Genomic DNA, 19227 nt, shown 5'->3' on the forward strand with positions numbered 1-19227 from the left:
ATATTTGAGAGGTCTACAACGCCATCTTGCGGCCCTGGTGCCTGACAAAATTAACGCTGCCGGGCACTTTGCATTGTGGGAGACGGAGTGTCCTAAATAATACTTGAATTGATTTGAACTCTAAATAGAAATATGAGTACATTTAACTTCTTGAATCCGGAATTTGTTTGAAAAGGAAAGCTATAAACTTTTGTGCTTTATTAAAAAAAAATTGTGAATCGGCGATTTGAAGTATCAATGTGCGAGTGGACTACAATAACCATAAGCCGCGCGCAGCGTGTTTATAAGGATGACAGCGGCTGCTGAGCCAGAGAATAAAAGAGATAGCTTGAGGAGCGACTAGACTACGCGTTTCCGCTATTGTTGTTGTAGCCAGCTAGCTAAACTTATCTGCCTTTTACGCTTTGGCATTACACTTAGGGACGGGATGGTTATAAAGTTGTCCAAATAAACGCTGACTTTGGTAGTGGACAGTGAGCAAGCGTCCAGACGTGATCAAACCCAGGAGCCGGCACAACTAGTCACACCCAAACGTGGGGACCCCTATAGGACACAGGCAATGACTGTCAAGAAACCAGAAGTGTAGCTGACTACGATATGTTGTGAGTGGCACACCTGGCTTTGTCTCTTATTCTGTATCGGGAGTTTTAAAGCGCATCTCTTTCCTGATAGACCAGGAGTGGATATGACTGACTCATCATCATCATCATCATCATCATGCCACAGACAGAGGCGTCTGCGAAGATAACCCACGCCAGTCTGCCTGCTGCAGTGCCAATCAGACAGCCTCGCAACTAGTTTGCTAGAAAGCTACTCGCGCAATTATAGTACACTATTTATCATCCACTTCAGCTCAGTATTGTGGCACTATGAATGCTCCTGTGTATACCTTTGTCACCCGTGACGACAACAGCACTGTTTACGCGGAAGTTTCCAAGATCCTGCTCTCCACTGGACAATGGAAGAGGCTGAAACGAGACAATCCCAGATTCAATTTAATGCTGGGCGAACGAAACAGACTGCCCTTTGGACGTCTAGGTAAACGATGATGTCGTTATCCCATAAAATGGCGCAATAACAGACCACCCAAAACGAGAAAGTACTGTGACATGAAATCCCTGCTAGTACGGACTGCCAATAGCCCTCATCTTGATCAGAAGTCTAGTCCCAGGCAGTGTACAGGCAGGCACTTGAATAGTTAATTTTTTTTCCCATTCATTTCCACAGGGCATGAACCAGGATTGGTGCAACTGGTGAATTATTACAGAGGAGCAGACAAGCTTTGCAGAAAAGCATCCTTAGTCAAGTAAATAACTAAACTCAAACACACTGAGAATCTTTATTGTCTGTGTTGTTAATTTGTGTTATTCATGCATACATGTATTCTGTTGGTAAATTATTTAAAAGATAAAGCATCGAATGAAAATTTCCCTATATTGATACCCCTCAGGCTAATAAAGACAAGCCCAGAGCTCTCAGATTCCTGTAACTGGTTCCCAGAGTCCTATATCATCTATCCCACCAACCTCAATACCCCTGTTGCTCCAGCCAAGAATGGCATTAGCCATCTGAAGAACAACCCCAAGACTGATGAACGAGAAGTTTTCTTAGCCTCCTATCACTCCAAAAAAGAGAGTGGGGAGGGAACAGTGTGGATTGCCAAGTCATCTGCTGGAGCTAAAGGTAAGCTGTGCCATGTGTATTTCATATGTCCAAGCTGATTTAAGGCAAGAGTTATGTAGTGTCTGTTAAGGTGTTACTAAGTTAAACCAAAATGCATTAAATGCAAAGTATGTTTCTCTTTATTCTGAGGGCTTTTCCTGAGCAGAAGTTCCCATTTTGATCAACTCGCATCTATGCAGGCATATCATGGAAAGCTGAGCGCTTACCTTTGGGTGTAAGAGTACTCATTTATGATCTTTTGATTGCAAACAGGTGCTGGAATTTTGATATCCCATGATGCAAATCAGTTGCTGGAGTATATTGATAATCAAGGACAGGTTCATGTTATTCAGAAGTATCTAGAAAAACCTCTTCTTCTGGAGCCTGGCCATCGCAAATTTGACATCAGGCAAGTCAGACCTAAGATAACATGCATAATAAAAATACACATGATACGCTAGATATTTGGGATTTTCACTCATGGTGTATGCATACTGTTGTCAGGAGCTGGGTGCTAGTGGACCATCAGTACAACGTCTTCTTGTACCGCGAGGGTGTGCTGCGAACGTCCTCAGAGCCCTACAACAGCACTGACCTGCAGGACATGACTAGCCACTTAACCAACCACTGCATCCAGAAGGAGCACTCTCAAAACTATGGCCGATATGAGGAGGGTAATGAGATGTTCTTTGACGAGTTCAAGCAGTACCTGCTGACCACCCACAATGTTACGTTGGAGACCACCATCTTGCCTCAGATCAAGCAGATTATCAAGTAAGTCCTTTCTTTTAGACCATAGCTGAGAAATGCATTTACCATTATTTTGTTTATTTTTAAAATTGTATGTTTGTTTAAATGTTCTGTGCTAACTGCTTTGAGTGAAAGCATGTAGGAATTACTACTGATTGTATTGCTTCTGCAATAGATGTAGCAAAGTTGGTATTAGCTTTAAAGAGAGCCAGATCCCCAGCAATGGCTTTTGCTGCCTGTCCTTCCAGGAGCTGTCTGACTTGTATTGAGCCAGCAATCAGCACAAAGCACCTGTCCTATCAGAGCTTCCAGCTCTTTGGGTTTGACTTTATGGTGGACGAGAGCTTCAAGGTGTGGCTGATTGAGATCAATGGCGCTCCAGCGTGTGCACAGTCAGTATACTTCTATTATTCATCAGTTGAAATTGTTGAGCAGTCCTTCTTTTCTTATAACTAAGTTATTTTATCACAGTTCAGTTCGAAGTGTTACAGCGCCCTTATCTACCCTCTCCTTTTTGAATTTATTCATTCAGTTCACATTTAAATTTTCTAAAGGGGCTTCTGATAACATTTATGAAGTACATCAATTTTGAAAAATCAAAAATTAATCCTAGATGTCATATACCCAACCCTTAAGACCATCATTTGTGTGATCACGCTTGATTGTCTCCCAATTAAGACCTAACCTGAGAATAAGATATTCTAAAATGTTTCAAAATTATCAAAATTTTTTGATTTCAAAGCTTTAGATTTTAAGGAATTTGAATGTTCTCCAGTCAATTGTCACAGGAATTGATTTTCCATGCTAAATCTTTTCAGGAAGAACTTTGCACCAGATTGTTCCTTATTTCCAGTAGAGCAGTTTGCTCTTGTTAAATCAGTTTAACAAGCTTTAAAAGGAAATTAATTCCTCTATTATGTTTTCATCCTCCAGGAAACTATATCCAGAGCTATGCCAAGGTATCGTGGACGTAGCCATCTCCAGTGTGTTTACCCTAAATAACGGAAGTGACTCATCTGCTTCTTCCCCATATTCCTCCTCACCCTCCTTCTCCACAATCGCCACCAATTCTTGCTCCTCCCCCAAACTGAGACCACCCCTCCACATTGGTCCATTCACCCGGCTGTAAGCCCATAACTATTTCTCTCCTCTCCTTTCAAAAGCTCTTCACTCCAAGCTCTGCCGTCACCCCCACCCTACCTATTCCATAGAGGCTTCATATTACAACAAGCCAAACATTTCATTGGTCCTCGTCATGCTTAGGAGGTGAACCTCTGCACATATAGTAGGCTCTGTGCTCCTAAGGCCCTGGCGGGTGAGGTTACCGTAGAGAACATGATTGTGGATTATGACGTGCGTGACCTGAATAGGTAAATGTGAGAATGAATTTGAGGGCTTAACAGGCAGTTCAATAAAGATGCTTGGAGTTTCTGAATGAAAATAGATTGGCTTCTGTCTCAGCACCACCACCACCAGTGCTGGTCTGAGTGGACAGATGATGATGGATGCTTCAACTCTATGACTGTAGTGCCTTACATCTCCACCCATGCTCCCTTAAAAAGATGCAAATGGTCAAGTTTGCTTGCATTGCTATCATGAGTGTGCGTGTTCTATAAGCTTTTTTACTTCATGTCTGTGCAGTGTATTGTAGTTCTGTCTGGGTGCGCTGACCAATTAGCAGAATCCACAACTGTTCTCCTTGAACTTTTTGACGTTAAAACAGTTCAATTCTGTCAGTTTTAGCTGTTTTAGTTTTAGCAGAAAAAAAAGCTACATGCTCGTTTGCAGCTTGCATGTAGCAAACTGTGCCAGTCAGTTTCAACAAAGCATGCTAAAAAGAGAAAGACGCCATTTTAGGGAATATGTTGAAATGCACAAGGACAGATATAAACACTCTACCCCCTTAATTTGAACCGATAAAGAAAAATCCAAAATTTTGAATATCAGATTATTCATAAAGAAAAGCATTCCTCTTTTACTGCTGTGTTAACATAATTATTAATGAAAACATCTTTGCAGAAGTAGGTGGCATAGTGAGTAGGAATATCGAGTTTTATGTGGACCTTCATCCCGGCTCAGTCTCTCGAGTCAGCAAGCATCCTCTCTGCAGAAGTATCTATGAGTCGAATACTAGCCGATCAGCTGTAGAAACACTGCTCTGTAGCTTACCCTGTACTTTAACCTTGCTGTAGAAGGGTACAAGGGAACATTTCCATATCGCAGATTATTATCATTATTTCAAATTCAAAATATCAATGGTGGCTTACATTCATAAGTGACTAGCTTACATTCATCTGTTCTCCAAACAGGAATATAATTCTTAAACTCTTACTGATTTAGACTGACATTTGGTTTGTCATTTGATGAGAGAGCATGTTTGTGTGGAGTTATGTAGTTGTATTTCCTATACAGATTATCTGTCACAGTTATGTTTGCTCTTGAAGGTGAGAGTGTGGTGACCCCATGAAGTGAATAGGAGAGAAAAAAAAAGATTAAATATTAGTAAGATGGCAGATTTCATGCTTGGCAGAGATAAGCTGTCCAGATGCAATCCAGTTTACTTCACGTTTTCTTCTTATTGTTCTTGTAAACATACTCTGGAGTTTTCGATGATTGTGTGCGACATGCATTTACATCTTTTTGCAGCACTGGGCTCATTTCTTTAGCAAAGATGTCATGTCAGATTTGTGTTTATATATGATAAAACTATTCACATTTTCAGTAAATACATATCTAACGGCCCCAAGAAACTGGAGTGCATCTCAGGCACATCCTATTGCTGGTCTTTCATCTTTAATCTCTCCTCGAAACACCTTTTGAACAATTAAGATGTTTGACTATAGTGTGAACAAGTAAAGCCAAACACACACTCCCACTTTTTAGTTGACTCATATTTATTTACTCATGAATTACTCATCATTAATTGTGCTCCTTTTGTTTCATGGGGTCTTCAATATGTTATACTTAACAATGGGCCTCATTCATCAAACGTTCGTAAGCACAAATTTGTTCCTACATACCCATGGCTTTTTTTTTTTTTAGCTCTCAAAATTGTCTGACAGCCAGTGGCAAGGCCTGATGGTTATTTGTAATTCATTCCCCCCCCAAAATCTGTTGTCTACCTCTTGCAAAGAGCAATCACATAGGCTTGCAGAGACATCAGTGTTAACTAACTGGTGTCTAAATTCAAGGGTTACCAGGGTCCACACTGGCCTCTCAGACAAACCTCAGGGCTAAGAAATTGCATGGGTGTGTAGGAACAAATTTGTACCTACGAACGATTTGATGAATGAGGCCCATTGTTTTTCTCTTCTTCTTGATCTCTTTAGAAAATGGAGAACTTAAGGGTTGTAATCCTTCAAACTGGTGTGTCAAATTCATAGTTTTATCTAGTTTTATATTTATCAGACTTGTTTCTAAGTATTTGTCAAAGGGTTATCCATAGGTTTCTCTTAGAATTTAGGCCTTCCATTCCTTGCTGGAAGGTCATGACGTTTGCACGTGGGTTTTTTGACTTCTCGCTTCTTGGTTGTACATTTTCACTGTTGAATTCAGGTTGGACAATAAGAAGTTGTTTTTTCCAGAACCTTAGTATCCTGGTCTAAGTCCCCAGGAGCCTGTGAATCATTTTAAACAGTGTTTATAACTCCCTGCATAGATTTTTAGTTTGTGAGCGTGCCCTTCATTTACCCATTGCTTTTCTTTCTTTGACCCTAAATTCATATGTTTGAGGCTGCATTTCCCACGTCTCATGTGACGGGAAACTTAAGGGACACTATTAGAACATTTCTCAATGTTTTTAATCATTGTGTGTTTTAGGTTTACAAGATTACTCTGAGAAGTGAAGGACAAGTAGGTGTGACAGACATTGATAAATTGCATCTGTTTAATGTGCACAATTTCAGAAGATGGAATTGTTACAGGCTGGTTTCATTGACATGAATTTTATCTTGATATTTCTTGAGGGTGCCAGGCAAAAACGTATTGAGTAAATGGGCATTTGGGTCAAGACTGTGTTTGCAAATGCTGTGTAGCATTGCAACTGCTTACTATTTTGGAAAATACCGAAAGGAAACTATCAGTATTAACTCAAATTTTTAGGGAAATTGCCTTCCATCAAAGGGAAAGGTGCCTTAGAGGGAACTGATTATTTGAAGCACCTTCATTTGTTTGATTGATTGTAACAATTTGCCTATCATTTGCCATTCATCATCAGACCTTTGTATGTTTGACTGTTAAATGTTACTTTTCAATAATGTCTTTACCTCCAAGTCAGTTTTGTTGCACATCTGATCCTTTCAACCCTGTTTAGGTTCCCAGTTTGTATGCCCTGTATCTCAATTTATTACCAAAGACTCGATTCCATCTTTTTTTCCCCAACTCATTTGAATGATTTTAATATTTTGGTAGTTACAAGTATTAGCACATTAATTAATCTCAACTTGAAATGAATGCAATTATCTGTAGTTGGAAGAACGTCTGTGTTGTGGTTTTGATAGATTTTATGTTATGTTTTATCAAACTCTTGCATGAAAATCTGACTGTCTATCAGAAACAATGTACAAATATCAACATCGATCTCTGTTGTCAGACGTTAATGTCTTATCATACATTTATCTTATCATACACACATTCATGTAATTGTTCTCGATAGTTGTCAGAAAAAATGAGTTGAATTATTTACCAAAATAAGAGGTGAGCATTCGGGTTTTAGCTGACCAACATATAACCCCATTTCTGCACATAAGCTGAAACGTGTATCGCTGACTTTTAAATAAAAACGCTCTGTCTCTTTAAATAAAAGTGCCCCGACGTCTTTTTTTCACTTCCGGGTGACGAGGAGATAGTATTTCCGTGTCGGCGTGCCCATGTGGAAAACAACGGTGTGATGTGATGATGGATTTTTCCGCCAAGTGGAGTAATTTACCCAAAGGACCGAGTCTAAAAAGCTTGACAGAAGAAGGATTTGGCATCCCGAAGAAAACGCAACACGCTGCTGTCCAGGAACTGACGAAGGCGCACATAGAGTCATTCGACCAAGCTGTTAAATATGGACTCGGTCGAACTGTGCAGGTCAGTTGTGTGTTTGCACTTTTTTTTTTTTTTTACTTTTCCCAGATTCTTGCATGGGTTTACTCTGGACGTAAATTAGCTAGTTAGCCTGTGGAATTAAATACGACCATGTTAAGACTAAGCACTTCATACTCGTTCTGTCGTTTGACACCCCCCCCCCCTCATTTCTAAGCCCTCATGTCAAGTCGGTGGCTACCACGATGATCGTGCCACTTTAAATGACGCCACCATTGATCAATTTGCAGTTGTATCTGTTCGAAGTTGCACTGCTAAATCTAACTTGCCGTTTCTTTCTCAGGCTATTCCTCCGTTGGAGTTCACATTCAGAAATGACAAGATCAGTTTGACGTTTGTTGACGCAACTGTTATGAAGCCGGCGGTCGCGAAGGGGAGCGTCTGCAGGGACTTGAATTTGTTCCCAGCGGAGTGCCGGGGAAGGAGGTGTACATACAGGGGGAAACTTGTGGTAAGTTTGAATTTAACAGGCCTAAAGGCAGCCAATATGATTCCTTTTTCACCTCCGTCAAAAACAAGCAGCTGTTATCTGAGGTAAAATCAGTAAGAATGGGAATTATTTATGGAAATGCGTTTGCAGAAATGTTTAGGGAGGTCATCATAAAATGGTCTGTAACTCCTTTTCCAGCTTTATTTGCACACGAGCCACAACTGTAACCCTTTCGTATGATTGATTCTGTCATACAGTGTACCAATAAGGTCACTACCAAAAGGAGTTTTACCTTTTCCTCCTTGGCTACTGTCATTTCTGCTATCTCAGTGCATTAGGCTGCTCTTAAGTACTGTCTAGCCTTTTTACGGCTAGCTTCTTTATTTTCATTCAGGCAGATATCAGCTGGTCAATCAATGGAATTCCCAAAGGCATCGTCAAACAGGCCCTTGGCCAGATACCTATCATGGTCAAGTCCAAGTTGTGTAACCTACATGGGCTGTCTCCCAAAGAGCTCATTCAACATCACGAGGAAGCGGAGGTGAGAAGATGTAGGGTGCAAATACAAACTGGAGTTTATTACCTGCATATATTTCATGCATTACATGTTAATCCCTTTATTTTCTCTTTCTTTAAGGAAATGGGCGGTTATTTCATTGTGAATGGAATTGAGAAGGTCATCCGTTTGCTGATCATGCCCAGAAGAAATTATCCCATTGCCATGTTGAGACATAAATGGAAAAACAGAGGCCAAGGATACACTCAGTATGGTATATGGAACTGTATTAACAATGAGTGTGGAGAACATTACTCTGTTAAAGTCATCTCGTAAATAAACGTTTGACAGAGAAAGTATTGAGTTGCATTTATAGTTATGGCTAAACTAAATGTGTCCCACAGGTATCTCTATGAGATGTGTGAAGGAGGAGCATACAGCCATCAACATGAACCTTCATTACATGGAGAATGGGACAATGATGTTGAATTTCATATACCAGAAAGAGCTCTTCTTCCTCCCACTTGGCTTTGTACTAAAGGTAATTTAGATTAGGAAGATGCATTGTGACAAGGAATATGAAGCTAGTTCTCCGCCCAGTCTTAAAATGTACTGTGATCACCTTCCCTGGGTTTTGCTGATTAAATGAAAAGTGACTAGATGCTACAGGAAGGTCTTTGTTAGAGGTGACTTCAATGCAAAGGGAAATACTTTGAGAAAAAATTGACACCTCCGTGCCTTCAGTGATGTTATTAATGAATATTTTTTTTTGAGTGGTTTAGAGATTATTGAGGTACGTTTTCAGTCAGATGCTATTGAAAACCTGTTTCAGTGATGAAACAGACTGAGCGCTATTAAATCAGCAAGAGTATAGTGGAATAATATGCTGAGCAACCTGAATTGATAATTGCTGTTCAGACAGGAATTATATTGGCCTCAAATATGTGAAATCAAAAATCACTTTTTATAAAATTGTTCTCCGTTATTGTATTGTTTGTCTGAATTACCAAGAGACTTTCTCACATAAATTTTTTGCTATAAATCATGTTTTTAATGTCATGTGCGTGTCATCCAGGCCCTGGTGGACTTCACAGATTTCCAGATATACCAGGAGCTGATCAAGGGCTATGAAGACAATTCCTTCTACAAGAGCTGTGTGTCAGAAATGCTGCGCCTTGTTGCAGAGAGGGGCTGCATCACCCGCAGCAAGGTGCTCAATTACCTCGGGGAGCGATTCCGGGTTAAGCTGTTCCTGCCTGAATGGTTTACCCCTGAACAGTGTGCCAATTTCCTGCTCAAGTGAGTTCTTGGCTCTCTGCCATTTTTGACTATCACAGCAAATGTTCTCGGTTTGACAATAAAATGGTGCAAGCCTTTCTCATAACGCGTGGTTTTGGTGCATTGCAGTTAAAGTAGCTGTGTTTATTTTATTTCTTTTTCTGTCTCCTTCAGTGAGTGCATTTGTATTCACCTCACATCTGATACAGAGAAGTTCTACTTGCTGTGTATGATGGCCAGGAAACTATTCGCCTTAGCCAAGCTGGAGTGTATGGAGGAGAACCCCGATAGCATCATGTGTCAAGAGGTGCTCACTCCGGGTCAACTCTACCTCATGTTTCTCAAGGCAAGTGATGTTGCCTTTTCTTGAAGAGCTCATAACGCATGTTAAGGACCAATTAATTTTTTGAATTTCAAAAAAAAAATAATTTTTTTTTTGCTAGGTTTCTGTTGTTAAAAAGATTTCCAAACTCACTGATCATCAGATGATAATGAGATCAGATGATAATTAGTGAGTGTGTTATTTTTCCTTTATTTTATTTTTTTAATTCTATATAATCCATGCTAACAGGAGAAAATGACTCTCTGGTTGGTGTCTGTGAAGCTGGCAATACTCAAGAGGGCCATCAAGCTAAATGCAAGTTTAACTACCGAAAACCTGATGAAGATGTTCAACTTCGGCGTTGACCTGACCAAAGCATTTGAATATCTGTTGGCGACTGGGAATCTCAGCTCCAAGACGGGTACAGCTTGGCTTGGTTTAAAATTAACATTTATTTCTTTCAAAACAAGAATGGATCTTCATTTTGTCAATTCATGCTGTTTTTAGGTCCAATTAATTTAGATTATGTTGCATCTCTTTGCTTTTGAATGTGATTGAGTATTCATTAGGGATACAACGCTAAGACACTTTGGTAGTTTATTTGCATGCATTTTATTTTCTGCCAAAACTCAGACCACCTGGCTTTTAGACAAGATAAGCTTAAACGTCTAACCCGTGTCTCAAGGGGAGTGACACTGACCTGTCCCCCCCCCCCCCCCCCCGCACAGGTCTTGGGCTGCTCCAGAATACAGGCCTTTGTGTAGTGGCTGACAAGCTCAACTTTATCCGCTACCTGTCCCACTTCCGCTGTGTGCACAGAGGTGCTGCTTTTGCCAAGATGAGGACCACCTCGGTGCGTAAGCTGCTGCCTGAATCCTGGGGTTTCCTGTGCCCCGTCCACACCCCAGATGGAGAGCCCTGTGGCCTCATGAACCACATGACAGCCAGCTGTGAGATCGTGGGCCAAGCCATGGCCACCGTCACCTTGCCCACCCTGCTCTGCTCCTTGGGTCAGTGCTGGCCAGAGTCAGCTGCTCTGTAAAGCATTCGCTGAAATGAGGGATTCAAAGTAGTTTGTAGACTCAGTCAGGGCAGTTTTCTCACCCGTGGTCTGCGACATAAGCCATATATAGTCTTGTTTTAAATAGCCCTTCATCCCCCGGAACAGACTTGCCATTATTATGATAACTGCTGATGTCTAAATTGGTCATGTGTAGCCAGTTCTGTCACGCTGTGCCGCTCCAACCTGCTTATCTTCTTTTTATTATTGTTATTATATTTTTATATATATTTTATTATATATTATAATTATATATTAGGCAGCATGGTGGCGCAGTGGTTAGTGCGGTCACCTCACAGCAAGAAGGTCCTGAGTTCAAGCCCTGGGGTAGTCTAGCCTTGGAGGTTGTCCCGGTTCATCCTCTGTGTGGAGTTTGCATGTTCTCCCCGTGTCTGTGTGGGTTTCCTCCGGGTGCTCCGGTTTCCTCCCACAGTCCAAAGACATGTAGGTCAGATGAATTGGCCATACTAAAATTGTCCCTAAGTGTGTGTGTGTGTGTGTGTGTGTGTGTGTGTGTGTGTGTGTGTGTGTGTGTGTGTATTGGCCCTGTGTGATGGCATTGCGGCCTGTCCAGGGTCTCTCCCCGCCTGCCGCTCAATGACTGCTGGGATAGGTTCCAGCATCCCCGTGACCCTGAGAGCAGGATAGGCGGTTTGGATAATGGGTGGATATTTTATATTATAATTATATATATTTTTATATTATTATTGGCATTTTATGCTTCATGTCTGCTTTTTTTTGGTACACATGTACATTAAAACAAAGCTAATTTTCAATACAAAAATATTGGAATTTCAACAAAATTTATATTGACTATCAATATTGAAATTAATATTAGTGTCAAATTAAGAAATAGAGCATAAAAAGCATAAAAATCAACGATTGAAACATTTTGTTGAATAATGAATGATTTTATTTAGAAAATGGAAAAGAAATGCACAAAGCAGGCTTACCCAAATCACTGGTGAAAATAGAAATAGCTCTTCACAGAGAGCGGGATGACCCCCAATGTACTGTTTGTTCTTTTTAAGTGTACTGCTGAAGTAAAACTAGTTTGGTCACAGAACGGTGAATCAGTTCATCTGGACACAACATTTACTGAGGTTTCGTCACTCATGTTAGACACTTTAAGAAATGTTTCTCTCAATAAATGTGTCCAGATGAACTGATTCACCTTTCTGTGATTTCCTTACTTGGATTATTGAACATGCATAAAGACATGGTACTAATTTTTGAGCACAAATGAAAATCTCTAATTTGGATGGTTTTACACTGCTGAGGTGCTGCTTAGAGTGTGGCTGCTGTATGACATACATTATATAGCAGGTGCAGAGTTTCATTTGAATCTTTTTTTTCTGTTACCAAGGTATGACCCCAGTGGACGGTTCTCCTTGTCAAGCTTACTCGGACTGCTACCCCGTGGTTCTGGATGGGGCCCTGGTGGGCTGGGTGGAGAATGACCTCGCCCCCCTCCTAGCTGACTCCCTGCGCAGGTTCAAGGTAGGGACACTGTTTGTACATCAGAATTTGCACAGTATGGGTATCTGGGTGGCGTGGTGGTCTATTCCGTTGCCTACCAACATAGGGATCGGCGGGTCGAATCCCCCTGTTACCTCCGGCTTGGTCGGGCGTCCCAACAGAATTGGCCGTGGCTGCGGGTGGGAAGCTGGATGTGGGTAAGTGTCCTGGCCGCTGCACTAGGGCCTCCTTTGGTCGGTCGGGGCACCTGTACGGGGGGGAGGGGGAACTGGGGGGTAATGGCGTGATCCTCCCACGGCTACGTCCCCCTGGTGAAACGCCTCACTGTCATGTGAAAAGAAGCAGCTGGCGACTCCACATGTATCGGAGGAGACATGTGGCAGTCTGCAGCCCTCCCCGGATCGGCAGAAGGGGTGGAGCAGCGACCGGGATGGCTCGGGAGAGTGGGGTAATTGGCCAGATACAATTGGGGAGAAAAAGGGGGGAAAGAAATCCCCCCCCCCCCAAAAAAAAAGAATTTGCACATTGTAATAGAGGCATTTGTGACGTAAAACTTGTGAATGTTTAACATACGTATGTACTTGTGTGTCTTCCTTATTGACAACATTCTCCTGTAGGTTTTAAAAGAGAAGAAAATCCCTCCCTGTACTGAGATAGTGCTGATTCCCAAAACGGGCAAGGCCAGCATTTATCCGGGCCTATTCCTCTTCACAACACCCTGTCGTATGGTGCGACCCGTCCAGAACCTTGCCCTGGGCCAGCAAGAGCTGATTGGCACCTTTGAACAGGTAATGCGTAAACTGCCAATTAACGTGGTTTTGTTTCAGTAATCATGGGATCAGCACCTGGAATGCACAAGTGTATTGTGAATGTAACCATCTTCTCTCTGCCCTTGAGCAGCTGTACATCAATGTGGGCATTTTGGAGGATGAGATTGAGGCAGGTGTGACCACACACCAGGAACTTTTTCCCCACAGCATGTTAAGTGTGGTGGCTAACTTCATTCCTTATTGTGACCACAACCAGAGCCCCAGGAACATGTACCAATGTCAGATGGGTAAGTCTCAGATAGACCCAACCAAGCAATTTCTTTATTCTTGACTCTATCCTATCATATTATGCAATTGTAGCTTCTTTTTTTTTCATCTGAAATAATTTAACCTAAACTCACTATCGCTTCTGCAGGGAAGCAAACCATGGGCTTCCCCCTGCACTCATTCCAGGATCGCTCGGACAACAAGCTATACCGCCTACAAACCCCTCAGAGCCCGCTGGTCAGACCCTACATGTACGACCACTACAACATGGACAATTATCCTGTCGGCACAAATGCCATCGTGGCAGTTATATCCTACACCGGTTACGACATGGAAGATGCTATGGTGAGACTTTGGTTTACATTTCCTCCATGTGTGTGAGAGAGTGAGTGTGTGTAGTGATGTCAGATGTTGAGACAAAGCGGGATTCATATATAATTGTACCTTATTAGATTTTGAATAAGTCATCGTGGGAAAGGGGCTTTGCCCACGGCAGTGTCTACAAGACAGAACTGGTGGATCTGGCAGACAAGGCAAAGGGAGACGACGGCATCGTGTTCGGAACCAAGTCAGGTGACCCTAAAGTTAACAATAAACTGGATCCAGATGGACTCCCTCCCATTGGTACAGTGCTCCGGAATGGAGACCCCTTCTACAGCTGCATCAATCTCAATACTGGCCAGAGCTTTGTCACTTTCTACAAGTAAGTCTTTCAAGGGTTAGCCATATACTCTCGTGTGCTATTACCATGTAGCTTTTGTATTTATTTTAAATTAGCCCACTAAAGTTGATCAATGAAATCGTTAAAATGTCATGATTTCAACATGGGAAAACATAATGATGGTCGTAATTCGATGTGTAAAATATCGAAAAGAATTTTCTATTGCCATGTGCTGGAAATATCTATTATTACTCTGAACAGGTATCATAATTCAGTAAACTCTTATGCTGAATTGTTTTGTAAGAGTAGGTATCAAATATTAGAAATGGTAGGTTTCACTTTGGAGTGAAACAAAACTTCTTTTTTTTTTAAAAATTCATCAATAATCAATTGTTTTTCTTCTTCTGCCTCTAGGAGCCAAGAGAGCGGTGTTGTTGACAACATAAAGGTCTGCAGCAATCAGAGCGGCACGGGCCGTTTCAGACGTGTCTGCATCACCATACGAGTGCCGCGCAACCCCACCATTGGTGACAAGTTTGCCAGCCGCCACGGTCAGAAGGGCATCCTGAGCCGCCTGTGGCCCGCAGCGGACATGCCCTTCACGGAGAGCGGGATGACCCCCGACATCCTATTCAACCCCCACGGCTTCCCCTCCCGCATGACAATCGGAATGCTGATTGAAAGCATGGCGGGCAAGTCCGCTGCTTCGCACGGTCTTAGCCATGATGCCACACCCTTCATCTTCTCTGAGAAAAACTCTGCACTCGAGCACTTTGGAGACATGCTACGAGCTGCGGGCTACAACCACTATGGCACAGAGCGGCTCTACAGTGGGCTGAGCGGCCTGGAGCTGGAGGCAGATATCTTCATCGGCATCGTCTACTACCAGCGGTTGCGTCACATGGTCTCTGACAAGTTTCAGGTGAGGACCACGGGGGCACGGGACAAGGTGACCAACCAGCCGGTGGGAGGAAGGAACATCCAGGGAGGCGTCCGCTTCGGGGAAATGGAGCGAGACGCCCTGCTGGCCCATGGCTCCTCCTTCCTGCTCCACGACCGCCTTTTCAACTGCTCCGATCGCTCCGTGGCCCAGGTATGCGTCGACTGCGGCAGCCTGCTGTCCCCTCTGCTGGAGAAGCCACCGCCGTCCTGGTCTTCCCTGTGCCACCGCAAAACAGTCTGCACCCTGTGTGGCAAGAGCGACTCCATTGACACAGTAAATGTGCCTTTTGTCTTCCGCTACTTTGTTGCCGAGCTCGCGGCAATGAATATCAAAGTCAAATTAGAAGTAAAATGACAAAAAAAGGAAAATAGATTAAAGTGGAGTTGAGGATTTATGAGAATCTTGAACATTGTAATGGAACTGCTTTCCAGCAATATGAAATATTTCTGTGTATGTAATATTTGTCAGAAAATGAATAGCCATAGAAGAAACAAGAGGAAGCCAGCTATTGCGCCACAGCAGGTTTGCCTACTTTATACAAGGTGGATGATAGGGTGAATAGAGCGAGTGATCTGGTCAGAAATGCATATTTGTATTTTACTTCTTCATTGCGATATATCAATATAACCTGTAATTAAGTAAAGCCTTCACTAGATTTGACTTGAGTCCTGGCTTTTTTTGAGTGATGTCGCTGGAAATTGACAGGTTTTTTTTCAATATTCCCAGTTCAATATTACAATTTTGGTGCAGATTTGATAGGTATTGCAATTACTCAAACACCACATTAATATTGATTTAATGATTTTTTTTGTCTCCATCTCCTCTAATCTTCAGTAAATACAGAAATCCAAAAAAAATACAACAAAATTAATACATGTGAAATCGCATGTTAAAGAAGCTTAAAACCCGCGTTCCCGAGTAAACTAGAACGTTTCAAATTCAAACGTAAACGTAGAAAGCATTACAATAAAAACCTTAACGGCATCTGTTCATTGTGATTCAGCATCATGAGTCAAAGGAAATGCGATAGATTTTAATTTATCACAGCTTTGTATCACAATTTTACAGTGAATAGATTTTTCCCCCCCTTTGCCCCTTATGGTCCACAACTTTGGATATTTATTGACTGTATTATGTGTAACAAACACCAATAAGGCAGCAGGCCCTGATGGCGTCTCAGCTTTCCTCTTGAAGATGTACAGGGGACCTAAACCAGCCTGGATCTGTCTGCAAAGGTCTGTTGGCTCACATATAGATCAATCTCTCTGGAAATAGGCAATTATTACTCTTCCAAAAAAGCCTGTTCCCCAGGAAAATAAGGACTAGACCAGTAGCCCTGACCGCTATTGTAACAAGTGTCTGGAAATTGATGATGGTGTGGAAGCTGAAGTCAAACAAATGGACAGCTAGGTTCTTATGTTTGCCTATAAAGACAATTGTGTCAGTGATGATGCAATACTAACCATAATACGCTTTATTTTGCAACACCTTGAAAACCCCAAGGCCTATGTCAGACTGCTGTTTGTGGACTTCAGCTCTGCTGTTAATACCCTGCAGCCACACATCCTCCTCAATAAGCTCAGACAGATGTCTATTAACCCAGATATCATCAGGTGGTATCACTTTTTGACCAACAGGACCCAGCAGGTCCCAGTGAACCAGACATTATCTGAGTCTAAAGTCATCAACACAGGCGTTCCTCAGGGATGTGTGAGTTCCCCCATTCTGTTTACATTATATACAAACGACTGTACAAGCAGTCATCCCAGCACGTTTGTTGTCAAGTTTTCTGATGGCACTGCCATCTTGGGACTTATGGATACAGACACTGGCATTTCTGGCTTTAGTTTAGAGTTTGAAAAGTTCTTACAATTGTGTGATTACCATCATCTCATTGTAAACACAGAAAACAGAAATGATTTTTGAGCCAGGACATCAGGAGGATCATTCTCCACTACTAATCCATAACACTTGTATTACCCAGGTTCATTCTTACACATACTTGGGTGTACATATTGACTGTAATCTCTCTTGGCATGTCCATGTGAATGCTGTATGTACCAGGATCCAACAGAGACTCTTACTGTTTGTGCAGACTCAGGGTGTTTAGGGTCGGCCAGATGTTTGGTAATATATCACTTAGGTTAAAAATCACAAATAAACAGACTGGTCCACACAGCCAATGATAGTGACAGGGGTGAGGGAGCATCTATTCCTCAAAATACTCTGAGAAGACAATAGCTAAACAGGCTAGGAGAATTATTGCTGACCCCTCTCATGCCCTGTGTCCAGAATATGAACTGCTCCCATCAGATAGACGCTACCGGGTTCCAATTAAATACAGGAAGATACCTGAACAGGTACAAACACTCTTTCATTCCACGATCAGTGAATCTCCTAAACTCAGGACCTAAGGAGGATGTGAAATGAGGGGCAGTGTTCGCAGTGGATGCACTTTATGTCTGTTACTGCACTATAAGGTATGTATTTTTATGTGGTAGCCTTTATGTCCAAGACAAAGTTCCCTTAGGACAAATAAATCAATCTTGAATTTTGAACTTTACACTAAGTACAATGACTGAGGCTCAAAAAGCATTTCTTACATACATCTTATGTTAACATTCTTCTGTGGATGTACGCAAAATAAAATCTCTGTCATTCTGTAACCTTCATTTGAATGGTAAACAGGTGGGTCGTGTCGGTCAGTTGTATTTACTTCAAGCTTTCCAGAACATCTGGCAGGCCCAGCACACTCGGAATGGTAAAGTCTGGCTTTATTGAATCATCGGGCAGAGACCCTCCCTGGTTGATCCAAACCGTAGCCCGCACCCCTGCATTGAGACCACCCTTGATGTCTGTGCCCAGGGAGTCTCCCACCATCACGCAGTCCTGGGCCTCCACGCCGAGGAGGGCAAAACAGTGTGTGAAGATGGAGGGGGACGGCTTCTGCTCTGGATGTTCCCCGCCCACCACGACGGCGTCGAAGAACTCCTCGCATCCCACCACTTCCACTTTCTCCCTCTGGGTCCGGGTCTCCCCATTGGTCAGCAGCAGCAGCTTGTACCCGGTCCTGAGTTCTCTCAGCAGGTTGCGTATGTCAGGGGACAGACTAAGGAGCTGCAGGCGAGTGTTTTTCCATAAATAGTAGCAGTCGGTGGCCAGGGAGGGCTCAGGGGAGCCGGCCACCACCTCCTGGATGCTCTCCTCCCAGTGGCCCACACGTACCTCATCTATGCTTCTGGCGCCGCTGGCGTCAAACACCTCGTCCCGGAGCTTGTCCTTGTATGCGTCACATACGCGGAAGACGGTTCCCTCATCGAGGCCCAAAGTTTTCTTCAACAGCTCGCAGGTCTGTGAAATGAAAACGTTACAAGACGCCTTAAACATCCGATCAGTCGGAACAACTACATGATCTATTTGAAGTCCACACGCACTGGGTACCTCGTTTAAGTTTAAGACGTTATAATCTTTGGTGTCGTCACTCAAAACCGAGACTCCCTGTTTGACCGGAGGTGCGACGAGCACCAGCACCCACTTGGCATACTGAGGAAGGGGCTCCTCGCGTTTAAATCAATTCACCTTTTGTATCGCCACTCCACCTGCGCGGTTTGTTTCGATGAGTGTATTATCCAGATCAAACAATATCGCCCTGACGGGTTTGCGATCCATTACAGCGCGTCGAGTCCCAACGGGTTTATCCCGGAAGTATCGCCGTGACGTCAAATGCATGACGGAAGCTGCAGTTTTTTTTAAAAGACGGGTTCGACTATGATCGGACAAGTATTGGCGATCGAAAAAGCTCCGAGTTCAATTTGTCTGATTTTTTTTCTTTCTTTCGGCAAACCCGAAATATAATTTGACTTAAACCGAAAAAGACTTTTTTGTTACAGCCCTAAATTTCCATTACGTCCCATAAATTCCCATAATTGTAAATACTTTATCATTCTATAGGATTGTGTATGATATTTCCTATAACATTTCTGTGTTTCTGTGGGGATCTTATGCGCTCTTATCGGGATTA

General features: G+C 42.6%; 3 protein-coding genes across 3 annotated transcripts; 2 read left to right on the forward strand and 1 right to left on the reverse strand.

Moving 5' to 3' along the window:
- The first annotated feature begins 329 nt into the window (after positions 1-329).
- ttl (tubulin tyrosine ligase) lies at positions 330-7191 on the forward strand. The gene is made up of 7 exons (XM_056291895.1): positions 330-1038; positions 1228-1306; positions 1451-1683; positions 1936-2071; positions 2167-2436; positions 2661-2804; positions 3346-7191. Exons 1-7 carry the CDS (start codon positions 870-872, stop codon positions 3539-3541), a joined length of 1227 nt encoding a protein of 408 aa, XP_056147870.1. The 5' UTR covers positions 330-869; the 3' UTR covers positions 3542-7191.
- Positions 7192-7293: 102 nt separating this feature from the next.
- polr1b (RNA polymerase I subunit B) lies at positions 7294-15785 on the forward strand. The gene is made up of 15 exons (XM_056291352.1): positions 7294-7485; positions 7784-7951; positions 8325-8471; positions 8568-8700; positions 8831-8967; positions 9502-9725; positions 9879-10050; positions 10276-10447; positions 10755-11036; positions 12453-12586; positions 13183-13353; positions 13466-13622; positions 13751-13947; positions 14055-14305; positions 14678-15785. The coding sequence occupies exons 1-15, from the start codon at positions 7306-7308 to the stop codon at positions 15558-15560; spliced, it is 3408 nt and encodes a 1135-aa protein (XP_056147327.1). The 5' UTR covers positions 7294-7305; the 3' UTR covers positions 15561-15785.
- A 179-nt stretch (positions 15786-15964) lies between these two features.
- Positions 15965-18888, reverse strand: nanp (N-acetylneuraminic acid phosphatase). The gene is made up of 2 exons (XM_056291353.1): positions 18786-18888; positions 15965-18557 (listed from the first exon to the last, which is right to left on the reverse strand). The coding sequence occupies exons 1-2, from the start codon at positions 18873-18875 to the stop codon at positions 17919-17921; spliced, it is 729 nt and encodes a 242-aa protein (XP_056147328.1). The 5' UTR covers positions 18876-18888; the 3' UTR covers positions 15965-17918.
- Between the last annotated feature and the right edge of the window lie 339 nt (positions 18889-19227).

This window comes from Lampris incognitus, chromosome 13 (assembly GCF_029633865.1).
Source record: "Lampris incognitus isolate fLamInc1 chromosome 13, fLamInc1.hap2, whole genome shotgun sequence".
In the NCBI taxonomy this organism is placed as follows: domain Eukaryota; kingdom Metazoa; phylum Chordata; class Actinopteri; order Lampriformes; family Lampridae; genus Lampris; species Lampris incognitus.

Coding starts and splice junctions, on each gene's coding strand:
- ttl (XM_056291895.1), top strand. CDS start 870: ATGAATGCTCCTGTGTATACCTTTGTCACCCGTGACGACAACAGCACT. Junction 2,072..2,166: donor CATCGCAAATTTGACATCAG/GCAAGTCAGACC, acceptor TACTGTTGTCAG/GAGCTGGGTGCTAGTGGACC. Junction 2,437..2,660: donor CAGATCAAGCAGATTATCAA/GTAAGTCCTTTC, acceptor CTGTCCTTCCAG/GAGCTGTCTGACTTGTATTG.
- polr1b (XM_056291352.1), top strand. CDS start 7,306: ATGATGGATTTTTCCGCCAAGTGGAGTAATTTACCCAAAGGACCGAGT. Junction 8,968..9,501: donor CACTTGGCTTTGTACTAAAG/GTAATTTAGATT, acceptor CGTGTCATCCAG/GCCCTGGTGGACTTCACAGA. Junction 13,354..13,465: donor TGATTGGCACCTTTGAACAG/GTAATGCGTAAA, acceptor GCCCTTGAGCAG/CTGTACATCAATGTGGGCAT.
- nanp (XM_056291353.1), bottom strand. CDS start 18,875: ATGGATCGCAAACCCGTCAGGGCGATATTGTTTGATCTGGATAATACA. Junction 18,558..18,785: donor GTGGAGTGGCGATACAAAAG/GTGAATTGATTT, acceptor TTCATTTCACAG/ACCTGCGAGCTGTTGAAGAA.